Source organism: Rhinatrema bivittatum, chromosome 5, assembly GCF_901001135.1.
Source record: "Rhinatrema bivittatum chromosome 5, aRhiBiv1.1, whole genome shotgun sequence".
NCBI lineage: Eukaryota > Metazoa > Chordata > Amphibia > Gymnophiona > Rhinatrematidae > Rhinatrema > Rhinatrema bivittatum.
The window spans coordinates 211963619-211991114 of record NC_042619.1 but is presented as its reverse complement, the minus strand read 5'-3'; the positions used below and the strand labels follow the sequence as shown (position 1 = coordinate 211991114).

Genomic DNA, 27496 nt, shown 5'->3' with positions numbered 1-27496 from the left:
GGACATAGCCATGGCCCTTGCCTTTATGTAGAATTCCAGCGGTGATGCAGGTCAGTTCGGGGATGACAGAGCAACTTGAAGGGGAGGAAACTGAGGCCCAGTGAGCCTTGGTTTGGATCCCAATCCATTGGAAGTAGTTTGAAGTTAAGTTCCAATTTTCCAGACAGTCCTGAAATTGAATGAGAGAGCCAAGCAAATTTATATTCAAGGAGAGAAAGGGAGATAGGGAGAGGGGGGCTTGGGGGTAGGGACAGGAATAGAGGGAGATGTACAGTGAGAGAGAAAAATTCAGGAAATCCAAGCTTCAATTATCTTTAAGGAAGGAATGAAGTCCATGTTTTTCAACCGGTGCTAATCAATATTAGCTAAAAAAGAAAGAAGTATTTTTTTAAAGTAACAATGCATGCTGCCAATGCCAGTAAACATCCCAATCAATATTCCAACTCTTAACTCGACCCCAGGCATCTTCATAGCAGGCCCCTTCCTGCCAGTGAAAGATGTACGATGTTCCATGAGCGTACAGTCTCCATGCAAGGTCTCAGGGTAGCAGTAGGTGTATGGTACATGCATGAAAGAGGACAGGGCTTGGTGAAGATGGGCCACATTGGGTCCTGTGTGCCAAAGTCTGCAGTAACAGCAGCTAAAATACCATCCCCATAACACACCTGCCTCTAAGCATCAGAAGAGGCATGAGTGCTCCCGTTCAGAGATTCATTTGCTTTCTGACGGGTGGGTTTATTATTGTCAGGGCTCTCCGATGACCTTGCCTCGACCTTGACTATATCGCTCAGTTCAGACGATTTCAGGGGCTTGCACGCAAAGCAGAGGAACTTGAAACATGACAGCAGGCCCTCTGAGATGCTGGAGGAGAAGAGCTTCTTGCAAGGGTGGCAGAACTGGTAGAAGACAAGCATGAACAAGATGGCTAGGCAATACCCAATCAGCAGCTGCAGGACCAACAAAGGCGCACACACGTACAGGTACACCTCCGTTTTAAAGACATACCACAACAGCAAGAGGAAGGCATTCTCGATGAACCGAAGCATGTAGTACACTGCCAGTCTGTACCAGTTCTGGGACTTGTTAATTAAATCGGGATCATTGAGCTTCAGCTGCACCGCCGACCAGCAGAACATGTTGATGCCAGCGTAGAGGAAGGTGAGGAGGCACAGTACAATCGTGGTGCCCACCCTGGTCAAGGCCTTTTCTATGTTTTCTGGAAAGGGGGCCTTACTCTGCCAGAAGAGAATCCAGGGGTAGAAGAAAAAGGCAAAGAAGTTCACCAGAACCACCGGCAGGATCCAGATCTGCAACACCGAACTGAAGAGGACCAGCACAATGACCCTGGTGGCGATCTCAAAGCTCCTCCATAAGAATATGCAAACGTAAGCGAGAGGTTTGATGTGTACCGTGTAGTCATCGTATTTGATTTTGATGGCTAGGATGTTGCAGCGCAAAGCTCCGTAGACAATTGACAGCAGAGAAATGGTCATGAAGATACCTGGAAAAGAGAACACAGAGGATTCTCACATGGGGTACCATTCACCCAAATTGTTTTCTGTTTCCAGATGGTGAATAGAGTCTAAAACTGCAATAGCAACTCAGAAAGGCTGGCATGTGGAGAGAACCTCCCAGAAATTTATAAAAAGCATTTGGAGCACACAGGAGGAGGAGGAGCCTCTACAGACGTAACATTAACATAAAACCCCATTCTCTCAACCATACACGCATACACCTGTTATTCAACTTTCATACTCCTCAGACCTAAATATATTTACTCCAACCAGAGGCAGGTGTAACTCTGAGTCTGGACTAGGGCACTGCTATAGTTGTGGAGCTCCTTTTAGGTACAACTGGAGCCCTTTTATTTTTCCATTATAATGTTTATTGGAGATCATAAAAGTCTCTTACACACTTGCATGAAAATACACACGAGCAACCCACACTTGGTATTATTTCATCATACATAACTCAAACTGTTGCTGACAACAAATGAAAAAGGTAGTAAGCTATCAGACTTATAAGATACAGTATACAATGCGTTGTCCAAAACATTTTTTTTAACACCACCCCCCCACCCCACCCCAAGGAAATGCAGTTGGTATGGGGTGTGCATTTTAGGCTTCCCCTTATACCAAAATGAGTACAGTATCTCCACTAGGGCACTTCTATAGAAAATGTATTTAATATATCCCAATTATATTATGCAGAATCCCAAATGAAACACTCCAGAACAATCAGATCAAGCCCAAGCTTCATAAGGCGACCAAATCCGATCAAATTGAGCTGTTGTCCTGTTTTTGAACGCTGTTATTTTCCTTAACCTACAGATGGTAGAGTATCTACCATATACATCCTGTAAAGTGGGAAGACGTGTTGCCCTCCAGCATCTTGCAAGCTCACAATGAGCTGCTACAAAGATTAGCTTAACCAATTTTCTTTGATATTTATCCCCTATTTCTCCAGGAATATTTAAAAGGACTTGACCCGGTGAGAAAACAAGATCCATATGTAGCATTGAGTGAAACAACTCAAAGACCTTACCCCAAAAAGCTTGAACATAGGATCATTCCCACCAAAGATGAAAGAAAGTACATATTCTATCACAACCCTTCAGCATTTATCAGATAATGAAGGAAATATCTTATGCAGCTTAACAGGGTTATAATACCATCGAAATAGCAACTTATAGCCATTTTCTATAAGAACAGATGATATTAACCCCTTCCCCATCTCTTGAAATAACCTCCTCCATGTTTCTTCTGAAAGGTCTTCCCCCAAGTCCTTCTCCCAAGATTTTATATGAGAAGGTTTGGCCTGCAAATCAGTATTCAAAAAAAGAGTACAACTTAGATATTAATTGTGTTGCTTTGTCAGCTCCTCTGCATAAACTTTCGAAGAAAGAAACCCCCTTCGATAAACCTGAAAGTGCCGGGAATCAGACATAAAATGTCGTATTTGTATATAGGAAAATATTTCCTGATCAGGTAAATTATATCGCGAGCATAACGTAGGAAAATCTAATACCCCATTTAAACCCCAAACATGTTCCATCCGCATAATGCCCCTAGGTTTCCAGGCCTGGAAAGATAGCAATGGTAAACCTGGAGAAAAGAGAGTGTTATGAAAGAGGGAGGAGCTGTAATAATAATCTCTCTCACTTGTCAATTTTACTTTCCATTGCCTCCAAACCCGCAGGGAAGACACCAACCAAAGAGTCTGGGAGCATCTAAATATTATGCCATGACTTTTTCGGTTGGCAGACAAGTACGTTTAAAGGCATAGCACCCACAATTGCCTGCTCAAAGAGTACATAAGGCTTCAGATTAGATGTTTTGTGCCAATCTATAATTGCCCTTAACCTTGCCAGGTTCTTATGGCCTGGGTTGGCCACTGTTGGAAACAGGATGCTGGGCTTGATGGATCCTTGGTCTGACCCAGTATGGCATGTTCTTATAAAACTCTCCTAGCTACTCTGGGAATCTTTCCCCTCCAAATAAATTGTAATAATCACCAGCGGGCCAAAGTTGCAGTAGGGATTGCTAAGGGAATAGTTTGAAGTAGATAGCTGATTCTAGGCAAAATATTCATCTTCACTACTGCTATTCTACCCATCCAAGATATGTGGTACCTATCCCATTCTTCCATAACTTTATAAATTTTAGCAAGAAGGGGAAGATAGTTCAGCTGAAAAAGGTCCTGCAAATTCCAAGATATTTAATTTTCTGTGACATCCATTTAAATGGAAAAACTGTTTGAAGAGCCCTAGCCTGAGACATGGGAACTGTTGATATTTCATATTTCCGAATTATCCGAGTTCATTTTATAACCGGAAACAGAACTAAATTTGGATATCTCTCCTACAATTTCCGGGAGGAATGCTGATGATTCTGTCACAGTAAAAATGATCTCATCTGCAAATAATGAGAGATTCGATGAGAAGTCTCCCACTTCAACCCCCCATATCTGAGAATTACTATGAATCCGGATGGCAAAGGGTTCCAAAAAAAGTGCAGAAAGCAGTGGGGATAGGGGACAGCCTTGTCTTGTTCCACGTCCCCCTAGGAAAGATTCCAAATATCCCCCATTAACTTTGATATATGCCTCCGGGAAGTTATATAACTTGTGGATCCATCTAACAAAAAAGACGCCAAAGCACATCCTTTCTAGCAACTGAAATAGACAGGGCCAATGAACTAAATCAAATGCTTTTTCAGCATCAATTGTTAGCAAAAGAAAGGGAATACGGTTGTGATGAGCCCACAATATAGGGTTCACTGCTTTCTGGACATTATCTGAAGCAATTCGCCCAGGAATGAACCCAGATTGGACGGGAAAAAAAATATGATCAATAACTCCTTTAAGCTTATCGACCAGAATTTTAGCTAACAATTTTAAATCAATATTTATAAGAGAGATTGGGCGGTAAGACCCACATCTCGAGGGATCTCATCCGGGTTTAGCTAAAATTGTAATACCTGCTCTGTTAGAAGTCTTCATTATAGTATAATCCCCCCGGAGCAAGTTAAACATCAAGGGTTGTATGAGTAGGATAGAGAAACTCTGATAAAATTTAGCTGTAAACCCATCAATTCCGGGTGACTTCCCAGGTTTCAGTTGCTTAATAGTGAATTTAACTTCCAATTGTGTAATTTCCTTGTCTAAACACTCCTGATGTACATCAGCCAATGTAGGCAAGGAAATATCCTGGAAATAAAGGTCAATCTCACCCTCATCTATAAGTGGATCAGCGCTATAGAGAGAAGAATAAAGAGGTAAGAACCTCTGTCTAATATCTTCGTTAGTTGTTAACATCCTTCCTGCCTCGTCCTTAATTTTTACCACATTATTTTGGATCTTCACAGATTTTAATTTGTTAGCTAATAATTTACCCACCTTGTTCCCCCCTCAAAGTACACCTGATGCATAATGTCCAATTGATGCACTATGTGGGCTGCATTCAAGCTTGCCAATTGCTCTCTACAATATTCCAGTCACCTCCAATTATGAACAGAGGGGACCTTTTTGTGAAGGGACTCAAAAGTGGTGATGCTTTCTGTCAGGACTTACCTATCATTTTCTTCTATCTTTTTAACTCAGGATGCCCTAGCAATCAACTTCCCGCGAAGTACCACTTTCAAACCCTCCCAGAGCACAAATGGAGCAACATCCCCAGAGTCACTGAATAGAAAATATTCCTGAATATTTCCCTGGAATTATTGGACAAACTCCTTATCTTCCAACAGGCTGTCATTAAGCCTCCAAAACAATCAACCCCTGTCATAGTTAGAGAATGCAAGTGACATCCATACTGGGGCGTGGTCTGACCATGTGATAGGCTCAATGACAACCCACAAAATACTGTTCACTATTCCTTTATCAACCAATAACAGGTCAATTCTGGAGTATGTACAATGAGGGCATGAAAAAAACTATAATTTCTGGACTTAGGGTATCAAGATCTCTACAAATCTAGGACACTTACAATCTTTCCTTAGAGCTATCTCTGCTCCTGAAGAATTATCCAAGGCAAGCCAATGCTAACAACTTTAACTTGCTTATTTATCGAACATATTAGCATACACATAACTGGGACTTAAAATATCCCAAACAGATATCAAAGATTAACTGTAATACAAGAAAAAGAAAAAGAGCATCCTGGCAGAAACATCAGAAGTTAATAGAAACATCCAGTTAACTTCATTTCAGTCTCAGGTATTATCTTTGAAAGCGGTCGAGCTCTCAGAATTTCTTCTTAACTGTCTGCCTCCTCTTTCTACCCGTTGCCATTGGGGAATTTCAGTTTTTCAGTTAGATGGAGTGGAGGAACTTTTCCCCAACTCCAAGTCCAAATAGCCTGCTTCCGACAGTGCTGCCGTCGCTTCTGTTAAGCTTTTTACTTGATAAGATATTCCTTTAATAGAGAACAGCAGTCCAAAGGGGTGAATCCACCTGTATTGCAAGCTGTCACGCCTAAGTAGGCCGGTCACCATGTGAAGTTCTTGCTGCTTAGGGAGCGTTGTTGAGAATAGGTCAGAAAAGATAGTTACTTCAATTCCTTGACACTTCACCATAGGTTTCTGCTGGGCCATCTTGTAAATGTTCTCTTTTTCCATAAAGTTATGAAAACATGCGATTATGTCCCGTGGCCTATTCGCCAACTTCTAGCCAAGCACTCTATGTGCCCATTCTATTTTCACTGGCGTCAGGTCCTGTTTCTCTGGGGAGCGCGACGTCGCCAAAATGCTGCAGCAGAGCTGCTATACCATCTCAGTGCAGTCCTGGAACTCCAGCATTTCCTGTATCCCCCGGAATCTTAAATTGTTCCTGCAGGACCGGTTCTCGATATCATCGAGCTTTAGGGAGATACATCATAATTCTGCTGCTCTTCCGCCTGTGAGTTCATTCTGTTTTCTGTGTCATCTAATCTGCGCCCAATGTCCGCCATTTCTTCTTTCACATCTCCTAACATATCCATTATTTCTTTTTTGTAATTTTTGATATCTTGGCGTAAATCGCAAAACCAATTTCGAAATTCTGTTCTCGTAGGCATATCCGCATTGGTTAGTAGCAGCATACCATCCGTAACTGCCTCGGGAGTGCTCTCTGATTCCTGAGCCATTTTGTCTAGCCTGACCTCCTGAGCAGAATCGTGCTTTGGTACGAGAACTTGAAATCAACAGCTTTCCGTTTTGCGGACATCGGCAGCACACCCCCCGCTCTGAAAAGGTATGAGGGGAGGAAAATAATTCAGGATGCTTGCGATTAACAAAGATGTTCAATCGCCGGGGAAAGGAGCCCAGGTTTAAGTGACCATCAGCCTTGGTGACATCATTTCCTCCCAACTGGAGCCCTTTTGACTGGCTTGCTATGTTCAATTAGAAAGATGAGATTTTTGATAACTCAGAAGTTATCAGTCAAAATGACAAGTTTTGCCATATTCAACCACTTATCTGGCTAAATTATAGCTAGATAAATCATTATCCAGCTATAATTAAACGGGATAAAAATGAGGCATTCTTGAGTCTTTCTGGGAAGGGTTTAGATATCCAGCTAACTTAGCAAATTTTGAACTGTATCTGGTTATGGGCCTGATTCACTAAGGCATTTCTCCCATTCTGTGTCTATGGGAAAATGCCTTGATAAATCAGGCCCTATGCTAGCTACTTCAGAGCAGGCTTACAGTTATCGGGCCTTGTGGGCCCCATAACGCACTACTTAACTCAAGTAATACTGTAAAAATATTGTTCGGACAGAAAAAAATCACCATCCTGGGGATGAAAATGTAACCACTGGTGTTAAAGGCTGAAGGTAGTATTGTCTCCATAAGATAATAATTGTCATTATAACTTACAAAAGGTCAATATCTGATTTATTAAGTCCTAAATGAACTGGAAAAAACAGGCAGAAGTGAAATAGTCCAATTGAGAAAATAAAATTCTGAAGTGTATATAATCTGAGCAAGGCTCTTCTCTCTATAAAACTGCTTTTTAATTTCTAGCTGCAATGACACAATGTTCCTGAAATTTATATAGGACCTTCATCATACAGGGCTTAATTCCACTTCATTTATAGAGAGGTCAGAAACGCCTTTCTTATGTCTGCCTGATTCTAATCATAGGTTCACCAGTCATCTTCCAACACAAGGTGCTCACATATGTTGTGTCTGAGCATTGGTTTATATGGAGAAACACCCACGCGGACCCTTAGACACCTCAAAAGAATAGAAAGTTAGGGGCGTTAGTAGCATGCCTAAAATGTGTGTACATTTTGGGAAACGAAATGCACATGCGGAGTTTCCAAGAATGCTTCTAAATTACCCCCTCCACCCCTCCAGAATGACTTTTTTCTTTGCGGCCACAAGCATGCGCCTACTGCATGTTCAGCTATATAAACATCCCCTTACCGGCATATGGCAGACTTAGGTTAACTCTATTTTCACCCATGTAAAAGGCACCTAAGACTTTGAAAATGTCCTTTAATGCCCACAGCGCTTAAGGAGCCAGCTGAAGGATGATGCCCTCTGCCGCACAGTGCCCCCTAAGCACCGTCCACCTCAGAGGTACACTGAAATATAGCCTGTGTCAGAGACCAAGTGCGCTCTGCATACCCAGGAGACATAAATTAGCCCTGCTCACTGTGTTTAAGGACATGAAATCAGAATAACTGCTGTGGTACCTTTATAAGGACCTGAGGAGCAAATACTTTTCCTCACAAGACACGTGGCTGCCACTTTAATTCACGCAGATATGTAGACAGAAAAGTCAGCAAACAAACAGTAGGTGAGACCTTTCTAATGGACTAACTCAGTATTTTGTGGGAATGGCTCCCTTTGGGTTTTCCTTCAACCTCACGCAAGAAGTGTAGCTTTCAAAAGCTAGTCATGAAAGCGTTAAGATAGTCCAATAAAAGGAGATCACCTACGGCTTGTTTGTTCCCCCAGACATTTGGAGGAAACATATCTGTCCTACTTCTAAGGACCTAAGTGTGTACACCTAGAGGAGATGAGAGATATGCCAGAGATATTCCAATACCCAAAAGGTGTAATTAACGCACACGAAACAAAGAGTTTTAGTGGTAAGGGATTTCTAGAACACGAGGTCACGGTGTGAGGCTGTGGAAGGTAGACTCAGGAGTAACATCAGATAATATTTCTTCACAGAAAGGGTGGTGGATGCAGGGAACATCCAGCCAGTGGAGGTGCTGGAGGCCAAAATAGTAGAAGAATGCAAGGAAGCCTGGGATAAGCACTGTGAATCCTTAGTTGTGAGGAAACAAAGACAAAGTCAGAGATCAGCAAGGATCTTCAGTATTGCAGCAGGAGGGGAGAAGGACCTTATGGTTACTGCAGCCTCTTTTTAGGCAGTATTTTTTAGCTGGTTTACAGTCTGAGGAGGTCAATAATCCAACTTTAAAAGAACCCAGAAGTATAGAGCATGAGGAAGTTGTGATCGCCTGGGACACTCCTATCCCAACTGATAAAAAGCTCGATGCAGGAAAACCGGATATTGTGGAAAAGGAGAAAACACAAGAGCAGCATTGCTGGTAGAAGAGTCAATACTAAGGAGCTATTTTGTGGGCCATATGGAGAGAGAAGATCTTCAAGTGCCAAAAGATGCAGAAACCAAGAAAATGTGGCAGAAAGAGACAGAAATAGTTCCAATTGTATTGGGCACCCCTGGCCTGATTAAAAAGCACCTCGCTATGTTGCCTGTTCATACTACGTCTTACGAATTCCGGAAGGAAGCTCTCTTTGGCACAATGCAAATATTACACGCAGTACCTTTGAGAGACGGAAATATTATCCAACGTACCCTGGCTTACGACTCAAATGAGGTTCATTCCAGTCATGGTATGCACCTAAACTGACCCCAGGAGGCAGAGAATCCTGGACATCACTCCCAGCCCCAGAAGGGCATTGCTCCATGGACAGCACTCATAGCCACTAGAGGGAAAAGAGCTCCAGGCATCACTTCCTGGAGGGCACTCACACCACCCAGGTGTGGGATGGGGGCGTAGGGGTGAGTGTGGATCTGGATGTGAGTGCATGTACGAGTGTCTGAGCAGTAACTGCAGATCAATATAAATGTATCAGACTACAAATGATCTCTGGTTGGTTGGTTTTAATTCCAGGAAAGAATGACGATGCTGTGCTCCGGGAGCTACACCTGTAGCTGTGTCAATGTGTCAATGTCTTTTATTCTGTAAGTCACAGCGAGCTGCAAGGTAAATCTGACTCTTCAGTGCTACAGACTGACTCTTCTGGGTGAGGGTGCAGAATCTCATATTTCAAGGCAATGTCATCTACAGACCTGCATTTGGCGACCAAGTGCTAATGAATTTTGGTAGGCTTGGCAGCCCTGCCGTTCCTAGCTGCTTTCTGTGCCCTTCTTGTAAGTGATGAATTCAGGCTCAGAGGAGTATCCAGCTTTGCAATAATCTGCAGTGAGATGCCTGAACAAACACTGGAAAAGGAAATTATCAGCCTGGCCTATGTAGTTCAGCTTCTAGTCAGAGAGTGGGATTCTGTGCCTGTACACTTCCTCCGCAGCAATGCTTCTGTGCCCTAGCATATATGGACAGCAGGGAATTCGTGTGTGATCCAACAGCACCTTCCATTTGAGCTGGTGGGTACTGGACAATATGAGCTCCCTCCAAGGATGGCCCTGCGGAGACAGCAGACACCAGGAGCAGGCACAGCAGCTCTTCCTACGAAAGGAAGAAGAGCTCTAGAGGGAAGGAGGCTTTTCATCCACATTGTGAGAGCGTGACGGCACCCCTAGTGGATGGTGCCTATGGCCGAGGCCATATCAGCTGTAGGCTAGCTAAGGCTCTGGGTTGTTTGCTAACATTATATTCAATTCCATCTTTGAAGTAGAGTTGGTACATTCTTGCCTAGTACAATCCTGAGCTGGGTGAACTTTTTGATATATTATGGCCAGGCAGTACTGTAGCCTCTAGAGCAGGGGTGCTCAAACAGTCTACGTTCCTCCCCTCCTCCCAGCCAGTTGGGTTTTCAGGATATCCCTAATGAATATGCACGAGAAATATTTGCATACCCAGGAGGTAGTGCATGCAAATAAATCGCATGCATAATCATTAGGGATATCATGCAAACCCGACTGGCTGTGGGGGCTCGTAGGACCGCTTTGAGCACCCCTGCTCTAGAACAGTGGCATTCACTGTGGCAAGGACCGCAGACGGCTCAGGTTTTCAGTGATATCCCAAATGAATATTGTGATGTAGCGCAGCCCGGCCACAGGCAGGAGCTGACAAGCTACCATAAGTGCAACAAGAGTACCAGAGCCAGACAGCAGGGGCCTATTTCAGACCGTACGAAAGTGCCCGGGAGAGGGGCACCAGCCCACTCTCCCACCGAAATATGAGACAAATAACTGTGCCCTGCATCCCGCAGGGGACACAGAAGAAAAGGTCTAAACAAGATCACAAAAATGTGACACAGCTGGCTAAAGATGTACCATGCGCAGAGGCTTGGGAGAAAGGGGAGGGGTAGGGGGGGGGCCACTGCCAGGCATGCACCTGTGCCAGACAGCAGGGGCCTATTTCAGACCGTACAGAAAAATGCCCGGGAGAGGGGCACCAGCCCACTCTCCCACCGAAATATGAGACAAATAACTGTGCCCTGCATCCCGCAGGGGACACAGAAGAAAAGGTCTAAACAAGATCACAAAAATGTGACACAGCTGGCTAAAGATGTACCATGCGCAGAGGCTTGGGAGAAAGGGGAGGGGTAGGGGGGGGGGCCACTGCCAGGCATGCACCTGTGCCAGACAGCAGGGGCCTATTTCAGACCGTACAGAAAAATGCCCGGGAGAGGGGCACCAGCCCACTCTCCCACCGAAATATGAGACAAATAACTGTGCCCTGCATCCCGCAGGGGACACAGAAGAAAAGGTCTGAACAAGATCACAAAAATGTGACACAGCTGGCTAAAGATGTACCATGTGCAGAGGCTTGGGAGAAAGGGGAGGGGTAGGGGGGGGCCACTGCCAGGCATGCACCTGTGCCAGACAGCAGGGGCCTATTTCAGACCGTACGAAAGTTGCCCGGGAGAGGGGCACCAGCCCACTCTCCCAATGAAAGATAGAGACAAACAACTGTGCCCTGCATCCCGCAGGGGACACAGAAGAAAAGGTCTGAACAAGATCACAAAAATGTGACACAGCTGGCTAAAGATGTACCATGCGCAGAGGCTTGGGAGAAAGGGGAGGGGTAGGGGGGGGGGGGCCACTGCCAGGCATGCACCTGTGCCAGACAGCAGGGGCCTATTTCAGACCGTACGAAAGTGCCCGGGAGAGGGGCACCAGCCCGCTCTCCCGCCGAAGGAGACAAAGTAACTGTGCCCTGCATCCCGCAGGGAGCACAGCAGAGAAGGCCTGAAGAAAAATCACACGAATGTGATGCAGCTGACAAGGAAGGTACACTCCCTGCGCAGAGGCTAGGGAGAAAGACGAGGGGACCACTGCCAGGCATGCACCTGTGCACTGATGGGAAAGAGGGAAGGAGGGAGGGGAAACCGTAACCCTGGCGGGGGGGCTGGGGGGTTGCTCAGACACAGGGCCTATTTCAGACCGTACGAAAGTGCCCGGGAGAGGGGCACCAGCCCGCTCTCCCACCGAAAGAGACAAAGTAACTGTGCCCTGCATCCCGCAGGGAGCACAGAAGAGAAGGCCTGAAGAAAAATCACACGAATGTGATGCAGCTGACAAGGAAGGTACACTCCCTGCGCAGAGGCTAGGGAGAAAGACGAGGGGGGGGGGGGGGGAGGAGGGGACCACTGCCAGGCATGCACCTGTGCACTGATGGGAAAGAGGGAAGGAGGGAGGGGAAACCGTAACCCTGGCGGGGGGGGCTGGGGGGTTGCCAGACAGCAGGGGCCTATTTCAGACCGTACGAAAGTGCCCGGGAGAGGGGCACCAGCCCACTCTCCCACCGAAATAGTCAAACAACTGTGCCCTGCATCCCGCAGGGAACACAGAAGAAAGGCCTGAAGAAAAATCACACGAATGTGATGCAGCTGACAAGGAAGGTACACTCCCTGCGCAGAGGCTAGGGAGAAAGACGAGGGGACCACTGCCAGGCATGCACCTGTGCCAGACAGCAGGGGCCTATTTCAGACCGTACGAAAGTGCCCGGGAGAGGGGCACCAGCCCGCTCTCCCGCCGAAGGAGACAAAGTAACTGTGCCCTGCATCCCGCAGGGAGCACAGCAGAGAAGGCCTGAAGAAAAATCACACGAATGTGATGCAGCTGACAAGGAAGGTACACTCCCTGCGCAGAGGCTAGGGAGAAAGACGAGGGGACCACTGCCAGGCATGCACCTGTGCACTGATGGGAAAGAGGGAAGGAGGGAGGGGAAACCGTAACCCTGGCGGGGGGGCTGGGGGGTTGCCAGACAGCAGGGCCTATTTCAGACCGTACGAAAGTGCCCGGGAGAGGGGCACCAGCCCGCTCTCCCACCGAAAGAGACAAAGTAACTGTGCCCTGCATCCCGCAGGGAGCACAGAAGAGAAGGCCTGAAGAAAAATCACACGAATGTGATGCAGCTGACAAGGAAGGTACACTCCCTGCGCAGAGGCTAGGGAGAAAGACGAGGGGGGGGGGGGGGGGGGGGGGAGGAGGGGACCACTGCCAGGCATGCACCTGTGCACTGATGGGAAAGAGGGAAGGAGGGAGGGGAAACCGTAACCCTGGTGGGGGGGCTGGGGGGTTGCCAGACAGCAGGGGCCTATTTCAGACCGTACAGAAAAATGCCGGGGAGAGGGGCACCAGCCCACTCTCCCACCGAAATAGTCAAATAACTGTGCCCTGCATCCCGCAGGGAACACAGAAGAAAGGCCTGAACAAAATCACAAAGATGTGACGCAGCTGACCAAAGAGGTACACTCCCTGCGCAGAGGCTAGGGAGAAAGACGAGGGGACCACTGCCAGGCATGCACCTGTGCACTGATGGGAAAGAGGGAAGGAGGGAGGGGAAACCGTAACCCTGGCAGGGGGGCTGGGGGGTTGCCAGACAGCAGGGCCTATTTCAGACCGTACGAAAGTGCCCGGGAGAGGGGCACCAGCCCGCTCTCCCACCGAAAGAGACAAAGTAACTGTGCCCTGCATCCCGCAGGGAGCACAGAAGAGAAGGCCTGAAGAAAAATCACACGAATGTGATGCAGCTGACAAGGAAGGTACACTCCCTGCGCAGAGGCTAGGGAGAAAGACGAGGGGACCACTGCCAGGCATGCACCTGTGCACTGATGGGAAAGAGGGAAGGAGGGAGGGGAAACCGTAACCCTGGCGGGGGGGGCTGGGGGGTTGCCAGACAGCAGGGGCCTATTTCAGACCGTACGAAAGTGCCCGGGAGAGGGGCACCAGCCCGCTCTCCCACCGAAAGAGACAAAGTAACTGTGCCCTGCATCCCGCAGGGAGCACAGAAGAGAAGGCCTGAAGAAAAATCACACGAATGTGATGCAGCTGACAAGGAAGGTACACTCCCTGTGCAGAGGCTAGGGAGAAAGACGAGGGGGGGGGGGGGGGGGGGGGGGAGGAGGGGACCACTGCCAGGCATGCACCTGTGCACTGATGGGAAAGAGGGAAGGAGGGAGGGGAAACCGTAACCCTGGCGGGGGGGCTGGGGGGTTGCCAAACAGCAGGGCCTATTTCAGACCGTACGAAAGTGCCCGGGAGAGGGGCACCAGCCCGCTCTCCCACCGAAAGAGACAAAGTAACTGTGCCCTGCATCCCGCAGGGAGCACAGAAGAGAAGGCCTGAAGAAAAATCACACGAGTGTGATGCAGCTGACAAGGAAGGTACACTCCCTGCGCAGAGGCTAGGGAGAAAGACGAGGGGGAGGGGGGGGGGGGGGAGGAGGGGACCACTGCCAGGCATGCACCTGTGCACTGATGGGAAAGAGGGAAGGAGGGAGGGGAAACCGTAACCCTGGTGGGGGGGCTGGGGGGTTGCCAGACAGCAGGGGCCTATTTCAGACCGTACGAAAGTGCCCGGGAGAGGGGCACCAGCCCGCTCTCCCACCGAAGAGACAAAGTAACTGTGCCCTGCATCCCGCAGGGAGCACAGAAGAGAAGGCCTGAAGAAAAAACACACGAATGGGATGCAGCTGACAAGGAAGGTACACTCCCTGCGCAGAGGCTAGGGAGAAAGACGAGGGGGGGGGGGGGGGAGGAGGGGACCACTGCCAGGCATGCACCTGTGCACTGATGGGAAAGAGGGAAGGAGGGAGGGGAAACCGTAACCCTGGTGGGGGGGCTGGGGGGTTGCCAGACAGCAGGGGGCGCAGGGGAAGAGAAGAACTACGAATCCCAGCTTCCCTGAAACACCACCAGACAGGGAAGGAAAGCCTGAAGGCAAACAGGTGGCAAGCATAGAGGTTAATGAGGCAGACACCGATGAGTCCATGGAGGTGGAGGAAGAGGGCGTGCCCCCTTGGTGGGACTGGCCACAAAAAGCCAGCTCTTCAGAGTCAGAGGAGGAGGAGATGGAGGTAGGTTCAGGGATAGAGGAGTCCTCCAGTGCAGGCATGGATACGGAGTAATCCAGGTGGCTGGGTGAAGTATACTCTTTATCCTAAAGGGGCCTATGGGGTTGGGGCTTGTAATAGTGCTGAACAGAGGAGGTAAATGAGTGCTCTGAACTAGCACTGCCTGTAAGGGAATCAGAGGGCTGGAGGGGGAGGGGACAAACCCCATGTAATGCATCCAGTTGTTAGTTATTAAACTGCTTTGAAGGAACTATCCCTCTCTCTGTGTTGTCTCTGGGGATTGGGGGAACTGCTTAACCCCAACCCTGCCTAAAGGGAACCCAGCAGCCCAGCAAAACCAGGGCCAGCCGAGGCACAGACTCAGGGAGTTACTTGAACATATCGGACTCCAGGGACCGGGGCAACTGGTGGCGACGGAGAACTGGAGACGGAAGAGCGGCGTTCGAGGCCTCACGGACGGTGAGCCATCACAATATGCATGAGGCAGATTTGCATACAATTGAGGCAGTGTGCATGCAAATCTATCTCATGCGTATTCATTAGGGATGTCGTGTAAAACCCAACCCAAAAGTCTGGGCAAAGAAAGGAGTGCGCTCCAGGATTTGCATGGACACATGCATGAGACAGTGGGAGTTTATTTTAATTTGCCCAGTTAGCAAGAGGCAGTGAAGAGCTCAACAGCTTGGCTCTTGAGAGTTTAATTCACCAGCATCAAATTCTTTCGGGGCTTCGTGACCACCCTTTTGAAATGTTACCTGCAAGAAGTGCAGATTAAAGCCTGTATGCCAGCTCCGTTAGAATTAAGATTCTGGCTTGTAATATAGGCAGCCAGGACATTCACACGTTTTACAGAGTTAAAGATTACACCGACAACAAGTTGGAATCAACAGGGCCGCAGCTTTAATACATAACACAGGAAGTGCCCGAGTCCAGATACACAAAATTAGGTAACTTCCAGTAACCATCTGCCACCACCCAGAAAGATGATCAGCACTAGCCGCCCGGCTAGCAAGTTCCAAAAGCCTTACTCAGTATCGTGACCCCCACCACCTCCCAGCAAGGAGCCGAGCCAGTGGACCCCCCCCCCCCCCACCACCCAGCAAGGAGCCCATAGTAGACAACTGCATCCAGTTGTCTTCCAAAGTCGAGTTGTAACAGGAGCAAAGCTTAGCAGCAAATTAAATAAATCTGCACCCAAGTGGCTCAGGCCACCTGCCTCAAACCACCACCACCACCACTACCACCACCACCAGCTGCGACAGAACAAACCCCCATACAACAAGGAAACCAAGAATAAGGGCGGGTGGGAGGGAAGCGACCTTAGCAGCTGCAGAGACGCCCGTCGAATGACACCAGACTGGCATCTCGCAGCTTAAACCCCGCTCACACCCCCCATGTCAGCGCCAGGGAGCCAATCACCTGCTGACACCACACCACTCAAACCTAAAGGCTGGCAAGCGGGCAGAAATCCCGCCGAGGCTTACATCAGCCCTCCCGCCTCAGCCCCTGCCAGCAACCTAACACCCGGAGACCCAACCTCGCCACCTCACCCTCCCCACTACCCATTGCCTAACCGCACCCATGGGCCTGCTCCCTAAGTGAGCCTGGCACCATATTATTTTGGCAGACCAGGCACAAGACCCAGTCGACCTCCCAGAAGAGAAGGGATGTTATAAACTTGCAACAAGGTAACAGATATTAATGTAATCTTTTGGACAAGAGGGTCAGAAAGATATCAGTCTTCCTTAACTTACTTTGTATCAACTGCTGAAGCTTTTTTCTGATCTGGTTTAGTTGAAGCATCTCTGCTGTCTACATAAGAATATAAGAAATACCATGCTGGGTCAGATCAAGGACCATCAAGCCCAGAATCCTGCCTCCAAAAGTGGCCAGTCCAGATCACAAGTACCTAGAAAATCCCATAAAACAGATCTAATTCCTGTCACTCACTCCCAGGGATTGCAATAACTTTCCTTAGTCTACCTGGCTAATGTTTTATAGACTTTTTCTCCAGGAACTCATCCAAACCTATTTTAAACCCCTCTATGGTAGTCACCTTGATCACGTCCTCTGGCAACAGATTCCACAGCGTGATTGTGTGCTAAGTGAAAAAGTACTTTACAATTTGTTTTAAATCTTCTGGTTGTTAGTTTCAAGGAGTATCTCCTTGTTCTAATACTATTTGAAAGGGTAAATAACCGTCCTTTACTTACTTGTTCCACCTCACTCATGATTCTGTAAATTTCTCTCATGTCCCCTCTCAGCTGTCTCTTTTCCGAGCTGAAGAGCCCTTATTGATGTAGCCTCTCTTATTCCACCCTCTTTTTTAAAGCATGTGATCCAGCTTCCAAGATGGTATTTTTAAAGAATGCCCACTTCTCAGGCAAACTTTTAACCTTTGCAACGGTTCTTTTTAGTCTTTTTCTAACTAAATTTCTCATTTTATCATAATCCCCCTTTTTAATATTATATGCTATTACAGTAGTTTTATTTAATGTTCATCTTCCAGTGATTACATAAAATTTGATTGCATTATGATCGCTATATAGTTTTCAATTGTATTTTATGATATTTTAATTAATTTTAATTAAATTTATGATATTTTGAACTTTTAATTGTATTTTATGCTTACTGTGATTATTTTTACTGAATTGTTTATTTTATTTATTGTAAACCGATGTGATGTAGCCTATGAACATTGGTATATAAAAACAAACAAATAAATAAATAAATATTGCTTAGTGGCCCCCACCACAGTAATTCCTTGCACCAGATCATGAATTCCACAGAGGACTAGATCTAAAGTAGCTGTCCTTCTCGTCAGTTCTAGGACCAGCTGCTCCATGAAGTGATCATTGATGGAATCTAAAAGGTAGATTTTAAAAGCATTGCTTGCGCAAAAATGGCCACATTCACGTGTAGGCGGGCCGCATGCAAATAACACAAATTTTAAGAAGCCGTGAAGTACGCACATACATATCCATGCATGCAGCAAGAAAAGGGGAGCAGAAAAGGGGGGGCATGGGCAGAGCATGGGTGCGTAACTCCAAATTTTAAAAAAGCTGACCATGGCGCACGGCCGTGTGTTATCTGCGTAACTTTACTGCTAGTCCTGATGAAAAACAAGTCTGAAGATCTCCAATTTTAGGGCTTTCAGCACAGCGTGAACATTCAGGGTCAAGTTGGGGGATTACAGGAAGAAGAACCAGAGGGGTCTTGAAGATCTCAATATCAACTGGACAAATTGGTAGGCTAATTTGAAAAACTATTTTTTTCCTTGCAAGAACATGTTTTAAAATCTGCCTGCATACGCACGTAAAACCCGCTAAAGCCCTAGCAGAAATACATGTGGGACATTTACTCGAGCGCCTCTTAAGATTATGTATGCAAATATGTTCAGCAGGGGGATTTTAAATGATTTGCGCATGATTGCATGCACGATATAAATTTGCAGCGTATCTCCGCTTGCGTGCCAATATGCACGTTTATGGGCATATTATGGGCAATTTCCCTTTAAAATTAGCCGGTAAGAACTTAATCTCTCTAGAATGTCCCGATAAGATATTGACCCAGTCAATACTGGAGTAATTGAAAACTCCCATTACTACTGTGGTTCCAGATTTACTAGCTTTTCTTATTTCAGCTAGCATACACAGTCTGTTTCTACATCTTGGTCATCTGGGTGGTAGTATGCACCCACTGCTATACCCTACCCATCACACATGGAATTTCTATCCATTTTTACATATGATGCTAGCCTTCCACCAATTTGATCTGCCCTGTCTGGTCACATATAAACATTTTAGAGTATGTGTTTTACATATATTTTTATTTCTGTTAGTATTTCCAACCTGCTTATTAGTAGGAGATACAGGCAGTGCAGAATCATTCATAACTGTGTGCCTTTTATCTATATCAGCCTTACCCACAACCTCACTACTGGGATATTCTAAGATCCCAATTTTGCAAATATTCTTGGAAGATACCTTCCTCTCCACCATGAGCCTGTGAACAACTATCAGTTCTCTCCAATGATCTACTTTAAAAGCTACTCTATCTCCTTTTTAAATGTTAGCACCAGTTGCTGAGTTCCACCATCGTTAATAGAGGTACCTGGTGGTCCAGTGGGGGTCCTGGGAGCGATCTCCCACTCTCGGGCCGTTGGCTGCCACTAATAAAAATGGCGCCGATGGCCTTTGCCCTTACCATGTGACAGGGTATCCGTGCCATTGGCTGGCCCCTGTCACATGGTAGGAGCACTGGATGGCCTGCGCCATTTTTAAAGATGGCGCCGGCCATCCAGTGCTCCCTCCATGTGACAGGGGCCGGCCAATGGCACGGATACCATGTCACATGGTAAGGGCAAAGGGCCATCGGCGCCCTTTATCATTTTGTATCGCTTCACAGTGAGACCGCACCTTGAATACTGTGTACAATTCTAGTCGCTGCATCTCAAAAAAGATATGGTTGCGATGAAGTTAGCATGTAGCACATTTAAAACTAATCGGAGATAGTTCTTTTTCACTCAACGCACAATTAAACTCTGGAATTTGTTGCTAGGGGATGTGGTTAGTGCAGTTAGTGTAACTGGGTTTAAAAAAGGATTGGATAAGCTCTTGGAGGAGAAGCCCATTACCTGCTATTAATTAAGTTGAATTAGAAAATAGCCACTGCTACTACTAGCAACAGTAACATGGAATAGACTTAGTTTTTGGGTACTTGCCAAGTTCTTATGGCCTGGATTGGCCACTGTTGGAAACAGGATGCTGGGCTTGATGGACCCTTGGACTGACCCAGTATGGCATGTTCTTATGTTATTACCTATATTAATCCAGCTGTGCTATGTGGATTACAATATAATCAAACAACATACTGTAAAAAATATTCAGTCAAACAAACAAGACATAACACATACATACTCTGTACATAGATCAGGCAATAACCCACAAGGTTTAACCAATCCTAGAAGTTTCCTCGTATAACAGAGTCTTTAATTGCTTACGGACTTGCGAGAGATCATCTAAACTCTTTAGAGATGCTGGCAAACCATTCCATAATGTTGGTCCTAGGATACAGAAATCTCTTTTCTTAGTTTCAGTAAGATGTTCAAATTTAACTGAAGAAACAGTAACCTCTTTCCTTGCGAACAAAGAAACTAAGAGGGTTTATAGGTAGTAAGTAGATTGGACAAGTAGGAGGGAACACCCAGTTTCATAGGTTTAAATATCAATGTAAGTACCTTAAATTTAACCCATTGTTGGACTGACAAAGAAAAAGGGTTACATGATTCCAGGGTCTGCCCCTTAAAACAAGAACTTGCAAAGCTTTTAAACTTGATAAAGGGAGTCCAGCATATGAAACGTTAACAATAGTTCAATATTGTAAGAACAAAAGCCTGAACAATAGTATGGACATTTTTTAGATCTAGAACATATCATAATTTAAAATAACCTGGCTGTTAGGAGCAATTGGATTTGTGGCTTAAATGTTACCCTAGATTTTGGACAATGTCTTTATCTTGAATCACATTACCATCAATGGGCAAAGAAAAATGACCAGAACTGAATTGGTGGGAAGAGTACTTCACTATTTGATAGGTTCAAAAGTAGCATGTTAGACCGCATCCAAGAATTAATCATTGGTAAACAAGGTGAAACATGAGAAAGTTCAGAGCCCAGGTAATTCCTCACAGGGAAATAAAGTTGTATGACATCTGCATTTATCATAAAATCAATTTTTAATTGATTTAATAAAAAGCAAAGAGGTCTTAAGTAAATATTGAACAGTGCAGCTGACAATACAGATCCCTGAGGGACCCCTTGCTATAAGGGGAACCAGTCAGATTGCTTATCATTAAAGCTAACTTGCTGGTACCTCCCTTCAAGATATGACACAAACCATTGTAGGACTATCCTCCCCGCAATACCCAAACTTCTTAACCTATCAGAATCAAAAGACTGATTGTATCCTATGCTGTGGTGATATCTAAAAATACGACTATGACCAATCTCCCAACATCCAGCCTTCGAAGAATCAAATTGGAGATTAAAGTAAGAAGGGTTCCCTTACTATGGTTTCATTTGAAACCACATTGACGGGGATGTAAAGTATTATTCTCTGATAAAAAGGTATCCAATTGAGAACAGACAATCTTTTCCAAAGTTTCCCCATAGTAGTGAGGTTAGAAATCGTACGGTAACTGGAGGGGCATTCCACAGATAAATTTCCTCATTTCAACACGAGTCATACTAAGGCTTTTTTAAAAATTTATTAGGGACTCTACCCTCATATAATGACAGATTGATCAATTTAGTAAAGATATTTAAAAATTCATCTTTTAGATTGATTTTATGGGAACAGATTCTGATTGGTTTTCAAGTACTGGACTGTTATCCTATTCTCAGCAGTGGTTTGTCTTGCTGAATAAAAATTATAAAAAAAAAATCATCACGATAAAAGTATATAATTGAAGATGGATAGGGGTCAAGTGGACAAAATGAATTTTTTAACTGACATAAAAAGGACTCAACCTCTCCAGTCGCAACATCATGAGACTTATCTCAACTAATAAGATTAGAATTTTGTTGAGGATCATCCATCAACTTCAGTCATGGATGTTCATGTGTTTGTATATAGTGTCTGATATTTGTTCTGGAACTGATTGCCAACTTGCTTATGTTGACTTTGATTTGCATGTAGGTTAGCAGAGAACGGTGCTAGCATGTCCTCACCAGCAAGGTCCAGAAGTTGCATCTCCCATCTCAATGAAAAAACCTCACAAAGAACCTATCCTAGATTCTTTGGGAGCAATCAGGCTGCACAACTGTTTATCAGACTTCTGCAAAGTATGGGAAAGTGAGATTTTCCATAACAAAGGAAATTCATGGTAATGGGGTCATGATATGAAGTTGGAGGGAAGAAGGTTTATAGGAAACAAGAGAAAATCCCAGGGATGTATCTGTATTTATTCAAACAAAAATGGGAGAAAATCAGTGGAAACAAATGAGTAATTTTTCTCACTATTTTATCCTGTTTTTGATTGTTATAACAAACACTGATAAATTCCCAGGAAAAATAAAATAAAAGCTGAACACAAAGGTCCCTAGATAGCCACCAGAAGTGGCAAGATCAGGATTGAGAGCTTAGGTGATAGACATGGGGTGGGAGCCTGAGGGTTGGTGTAAATATGGGAACCTGTATGGCCCATGAACCTAGAATGAGAGAGGACCAGGGAGGGGAGACAGCAAAACTGACTTGGCTAAGGAGCGATATCCTGCAGGCGATCAGATGTATGACTGACAGCTGGGAGATATCCTTAGCTAAAGCAGTGTGGATGTGTGCCGCCATTAGCTATGTCACTAAGATGCACTGAATTCGTGCTTTGAATTCCTTTGTAACTCAGTGGACCACAGGCAGCTAATTAAAAAGCATGCCGACACACTTACTGTAAGACAGAGTAATTAAAGGGAAAAGGAAAACAAATCATTGAGAGCATATTCATAAAACCCCAATGATTGCAAGCCCTGAATCGCATTCTGACTAGTGCTGGTATTGCTCTCCATCGCATATACACCCTAGTGTGATGACAGCTAGAAAACAGTGACAGAGCCCCCCTGCCATTAATGGAGGCCTGGGGCACACTGACTTGTGGCTTTCATGCTTCTGTCCCTTTATCCTGGTCGGTACTGGACCTGAAGCCCTGATCGTTTCTCCCTTGCACTGCAGAAATACAACTTTTTTGCATGTGCAACAAGTACACAGTGGGCTGAAGAGAAGCACAGAAACAGAGAATATGAGCATTAGGCCCTTCTGGTCTGTCCAATTTCATGTCTGGTTCAGTGCCAGGACCCCAGCTGATCTCAGGCTTTCTCTTCACTTCTCTCCATCCGGGGATCCTCTGTGCTTATGCCATGCTTTCTTGAAGTCACCTACTGTTTCTGTCTCTGCACCTCTCCTGCGAAGCCATGGGATGTACCCTCCATCCCTTCCATGAAGAAATCTTTTCTGATGTTGCTCCTGAGTCTTCTTCCTTGGAGCCTCATAATGCGACCTCTTGTTTTAGAGCATTCTACTGAAAAAGGCATATCTGAATGCTTCTACTCTATCACCCTGTCTCTCCTCTCCTCTAGGGTATAACATCATGGATATGCATGACCAAAAATGTTATGTTTTCATTTTTTGTTTGTCATATTATTTTTTCTGCTTTCTGTTTTTCGATGTTTTAAGTTTTTCATTTTTTTGTTCTCATTCGTTTTCAGTAAAGCAATACAAATAGTGCACACTATTTTCAATATTGTGCCAAAAACAAATGAGAACAAAAATTTTGGGGGGGGGGGGGCGCCTGAAATTCATCTTGTTTGAAAAATGGGCTCATTCAGCCCATTTTCCATTTTTGTTTCAAACAGAAGCACATCCTAGTATACATATTTGGGTCCTTCAGACTCATCTCCTATGGCTTTTAGTGTAGACCCCACCCCGTTTGGCAGTTTTTCTCCAGTCTGTCTATATCCTTATTCCTTTCACAGGTTCGGCCTCCAGAGCTGGATGCAATCTTCTAGGTGAGGTCTGCCCTGTACAGGGGTTTTATCACCTCCCCTTTTCTACTGCGATATCTGTCCCTACGCACACTAGCGTTCCTCTGGTTCTGGAAACCATCTTATCACACTGTTTCCCTGCTTTAAACGTGATCAAGGTCCCTCTTTGGATTGGTCCACATTGATATCTCACTTACCACTCACCCACATCATGTACTGGACCCTTAGATTTCTGCATCCCAGATACATAATCTTGCATCTCTCTGCAAAGACAGAGTTTGGTAGTTGATCAACCTAATTCATGAAGTTTTGTTGCCTGTATCCCAGACATCATTGCTCTGTCCTATCCAGCAATGTGTGGGTCAGTTTTATTGAGATTCAGATCAACTGGATCCCAAGTATCCTGAAGCCCTGGAAAGTAATTACTGCCAAATGCAACACAATAAGAAAAGGTCTGCCACACATCCCAGGAAGTAAGGGGTCTGTGGGGTACTGCAGTGCACACCTATCTGACAGTTTCAAGGAATTGCTAAATCATCATTGCAGCAACATTTCAGATACAGAAAAGAGTGAATTTCACGCAGGTGTGAAGCCTGTGAGCAGAGGCATCAGCTGTCAAGAGATGCAGTCTTAACCCCATTCAAACTCAGGCTAAGTCATCTCCTTTTGGTGTCTGTTACCATGTGCCCAAAATATGTACATGTATTTTTATGAGGGGTTAGCAACTGGATCCATCTTTAAGACAGGCCAGTTTAGATCTGATTTTATCCCTACTGCATGAATGAATTGAGGGCACTCAGAGCTCCAAGCAAACACATGTAATGGGGTAAACGTCAGCACCGGATTAGCCTGTTCTGAGAAACAGAGCCAGCTGGTGACCCTGATTTCGGTGCATCCTAAAGATGCCCATATAAATATCCTATGAACAGGCAGCGCTCCACCCCCACCCAATGCCTCCCAGGGCAGGAAAACAAGGCATCGGGTACTTACTTCTGGCTACGGTAATCTCCTTCTGTAGGACGCAGATATACAGCTGAAGAGTCAGCTGAGGTGCCGACCCCAGGAAAGCCTGGATCACCGAGGCCCTGCTGAAGGCCGATCTGTGGGTGAACAGCTTGCCTTCTGCCTGGCCCACCTCCTTCTCCACCTCCTCTGACTGGCCATCCTTGGGCAGCTGCCTCTTCTTGCTGATGCTGACGTAGGGCTCCTCCACTCTTCCTGCATTGCAGTAGATGTAAAGAACCTCCACGCACCTGAAAATCAAATCACAGACGTGAGGTGGGAAGAGAAAACAGAGGGTCCCCCCCCCCCAACCAACCGATGAAATGCTTAAATGTAAGAACGATGCTCTCCTGCCAAATCGTAGGATCCAGAACCTTTCCCCTGTCTTTTCCCCAATTTTGGAAGGGACAGAGGGCTAGAATTCTCACTATGAAAATGGACGCGCAGACACGTGAACCTGCTTTTTTTATGTTTTTTTTTTACGGAGAATCTTGCTTGAAAAATGCAGGCATAGATTTGAAAACCACACATACATTTTCTCCCTCGACCTGGGAACAGCTCCTCTCAATCTGGCTAGAAGAGCATGCCTTTAGCAGCGCTGAGGGAGGGTAATTCCCAGACGGCCGGTTAACAGGGGTAAACTGCTTTTTTTTATCCGCGTGAATCGCTTTCATAATTATTCTCATAGTCAAGAGGAGAGAAGGAAACCATAATATCAAGTGCACCTCTTACTCCCCCTGTTTTTCACTTTCTATATCCCTCCATCTTCCTTCTCCTCGGTTCCCTTACCTCCTTTCTTTCCTAATCTCCCCCTTCTTTCTCAGGTCCTTCTCCCACTCCCCCAGACACAATTCTCTCTCTGCCTCTGCACTTTGTGATCTTCTCATTTCCTGAAATGAAGAAGGATTCATTCTGACTTGACTACAATAACACAGCAGATGTCGGCAGATAAGGACAATGGCTTTACCCAGTCTGCCCGGCCGCCACTGTCCACGCTGGTCTAACTGAGGGTGTCCTCTAGCTCCTGCTCATATAACCCTGACTGCCTGCACCCTCTAGCTGTGGCCATCATCCTTCTGTACCCTTAGCTCATCAAATAAGAATATAAGAACCTAAGAACGTGCTATACTGGGTCAGACCAAGGGTCCATCAAGCCCAGCATCCTGTTTCCAACAGTGGCCAATCCAGGCTTACAAGAACCTGGCAATTACCCAAACACTAAGAAGAATCCATGCCACCGATGCCAGTTATTGCAGAGGCCATTCCCAGAGTCATCTTGATTATTAGCAGTTAAGGATATCTACCAGCTGTCAGCTGTACAAGCTTGGCTGCCTGCAGGATTTCACTACTTTTCCCTAGCTGGGAAGTATAGCAAAGTCGGTCTGCAACCCATACTAGAAAGCTTTGCACCTCCCCCCCGATGACATTCTTGAGGTCCAGGGAACATAACAGAAAAGGATGAAAGGTTCCTAGGGAAAGCATCCTGGACTTTTCCTTCTTCAGGTAACAGGGCAGGTCCCGTCCTGTTAAGCAATCTGGAGTAAAAATCTTGCCCTCTTTTTTTCTGAGACAGGTTTGGAAGTAAAATTCCTCCTGTTTGTCCTGATTTCATGAAACATACAACCACGCGCCACGGGTAAGGGCTCAGGATTCCAGAACAAATCTCAACCCCAAAGGTATAAAAAAGCAACTACAAGCCAGCTCCAGAAAAAAAGGAACATTTCCTCAGATTTCTAGCAAGCAAAGTCTCATCTCCTGTCTTAGGAATCCCCCAGTCTTCAGGATTAGGAATAAAGAGGTGAGATCACATGCACTGACCTTTGAGAAACACAGACCAGGACAGCATGGAGGGACCGTGAGGCCTCACCCATCCAGTCTGCCCAATCTACTTCCTTTTGCAGAGCCATAGACCAGGGCTCCCAATCCAGTCCTGGGGACCCCGCAGCCAGTCAGGTTTTTCAGGACATGCACCAGGAAGATGCATGAGATTGATCTGCAGGTAGGACATCTCCAGCCTATGCAAATTGATCTGGTGCATCTTCACTGTGGATATCCTGAAAGCGGACCGGCTGTAGGGGTCAGGAAGGCAGGTTTGGGACGCCCTGCCCGTAGACTTCTGTCCATCTTTGGCTTTCCCGTCAGCAAGCAGACTGTAATAACAATCCTTTCACATCTAATGTCCAGCCAGGTACAGGGCGGCCCATGGAAAAGTAGCCCGCCTGCGTGGCACTGGCATTGGAGGTGGGGCACTTTTCCATGGGCCGCCCTGTAGAAGGACTTAAGACCTTAAATAAGACGGTGCGGAGTCACAGAGCCACCCTGGTGGCTGCCCGCTGACACTAGGAGGAGTAACCCCTGAAGAGGGCTGAGGTGGCGCCCTCTGCCGATTCCCTGCTATTGTGCTGTGGGCAGCGGCCCCTTGGTTGTAGGATAAGATGTAGGTTCTACAGTCCTGACGAGCGATCGAAGCAAGGCGCCGAGGAATACGCGGCGTGCAGCCTTCCCGTGCAGGCGAGAGCTGGCCGGAGAGGGGCAGGCACGGCGGATCCGCTGCAGAAGAGGTCCGGCTCGGCTCTGCGCCCGCTCTCCTGCCCTGCCCCCCCCCCCCCCCCCCCCCCGCACACGCAGGCGATCGCAGCCGCCCCCCCCTCCCCACCTGACGATGGGCCCGAGCTGCAGCAGGTGCAGCAGCAGCACCAGCGGTCGGTCCCGGCTCACGTCCCGGTGCACCAGGATCAGGCAGAGCTGCAGCAGGGCGCAGGGCAGCAGGGCGAAGGCCAGGGTCAGCGCCTGCCAGCCGCCATCCCCCGCCGAGCGGTAGGCGCTGCCCAGCGCCAGGGCCGCCACCGTCTCGGCCACGAAGAGCGAGACGGACACTAGCACCGAGCCCGGGAATTTCATCCTCTGCGGCGGGGCGGGGCCCGGAGCTCATCAGCCGCCCATGGCCGGGGCTG

The 27496-nt window shown here is 46.5% G+C and overlaps 1 protein-coding gene across 4 annotated transcripts; it reads right to left on the bottom strand.

Moving 5' to 3' along the window:
• XK (X-linked Kx blood group) lies at positions 1-27496 on the bottom strand. 4 transcript variants are annotated; one of them, XM_029603117.1, is made up of 5 exons: positions 27199-27496; positions 24531-24793; positions 23738-23803; positions 1006-1501; positions 1-169 (listed from the first exon to the last, which is right to left on the bottom strand). In XM_029603117.1, the coding sequence occupies exons 1-5, from the start codon at positions 27441-27443 to the stop codon at positions 145-147; spliced, it is 1095 nt and encodes a 364-aa protein (XP_029458977.1). In that variant the 5' UTR covers positions 27444-27496; the 3' UTR covers positions 1-144. The 4 variants fall into 4 exon arrangements, with proteins under 4 accessions (XP_029458977.1, XP_029458974.1, XP_029458976.1 ...); XM_029603114.1 differs by lacking the exon at positions 1-169 and having other exon boundaries at positions 297-1501; XM_029603116.1 differs by lacking the exons at positions 1-169; positions 27199-27496 and adding an exon at positions 26361-27119 and having other exon boundaries at positions 297-1501.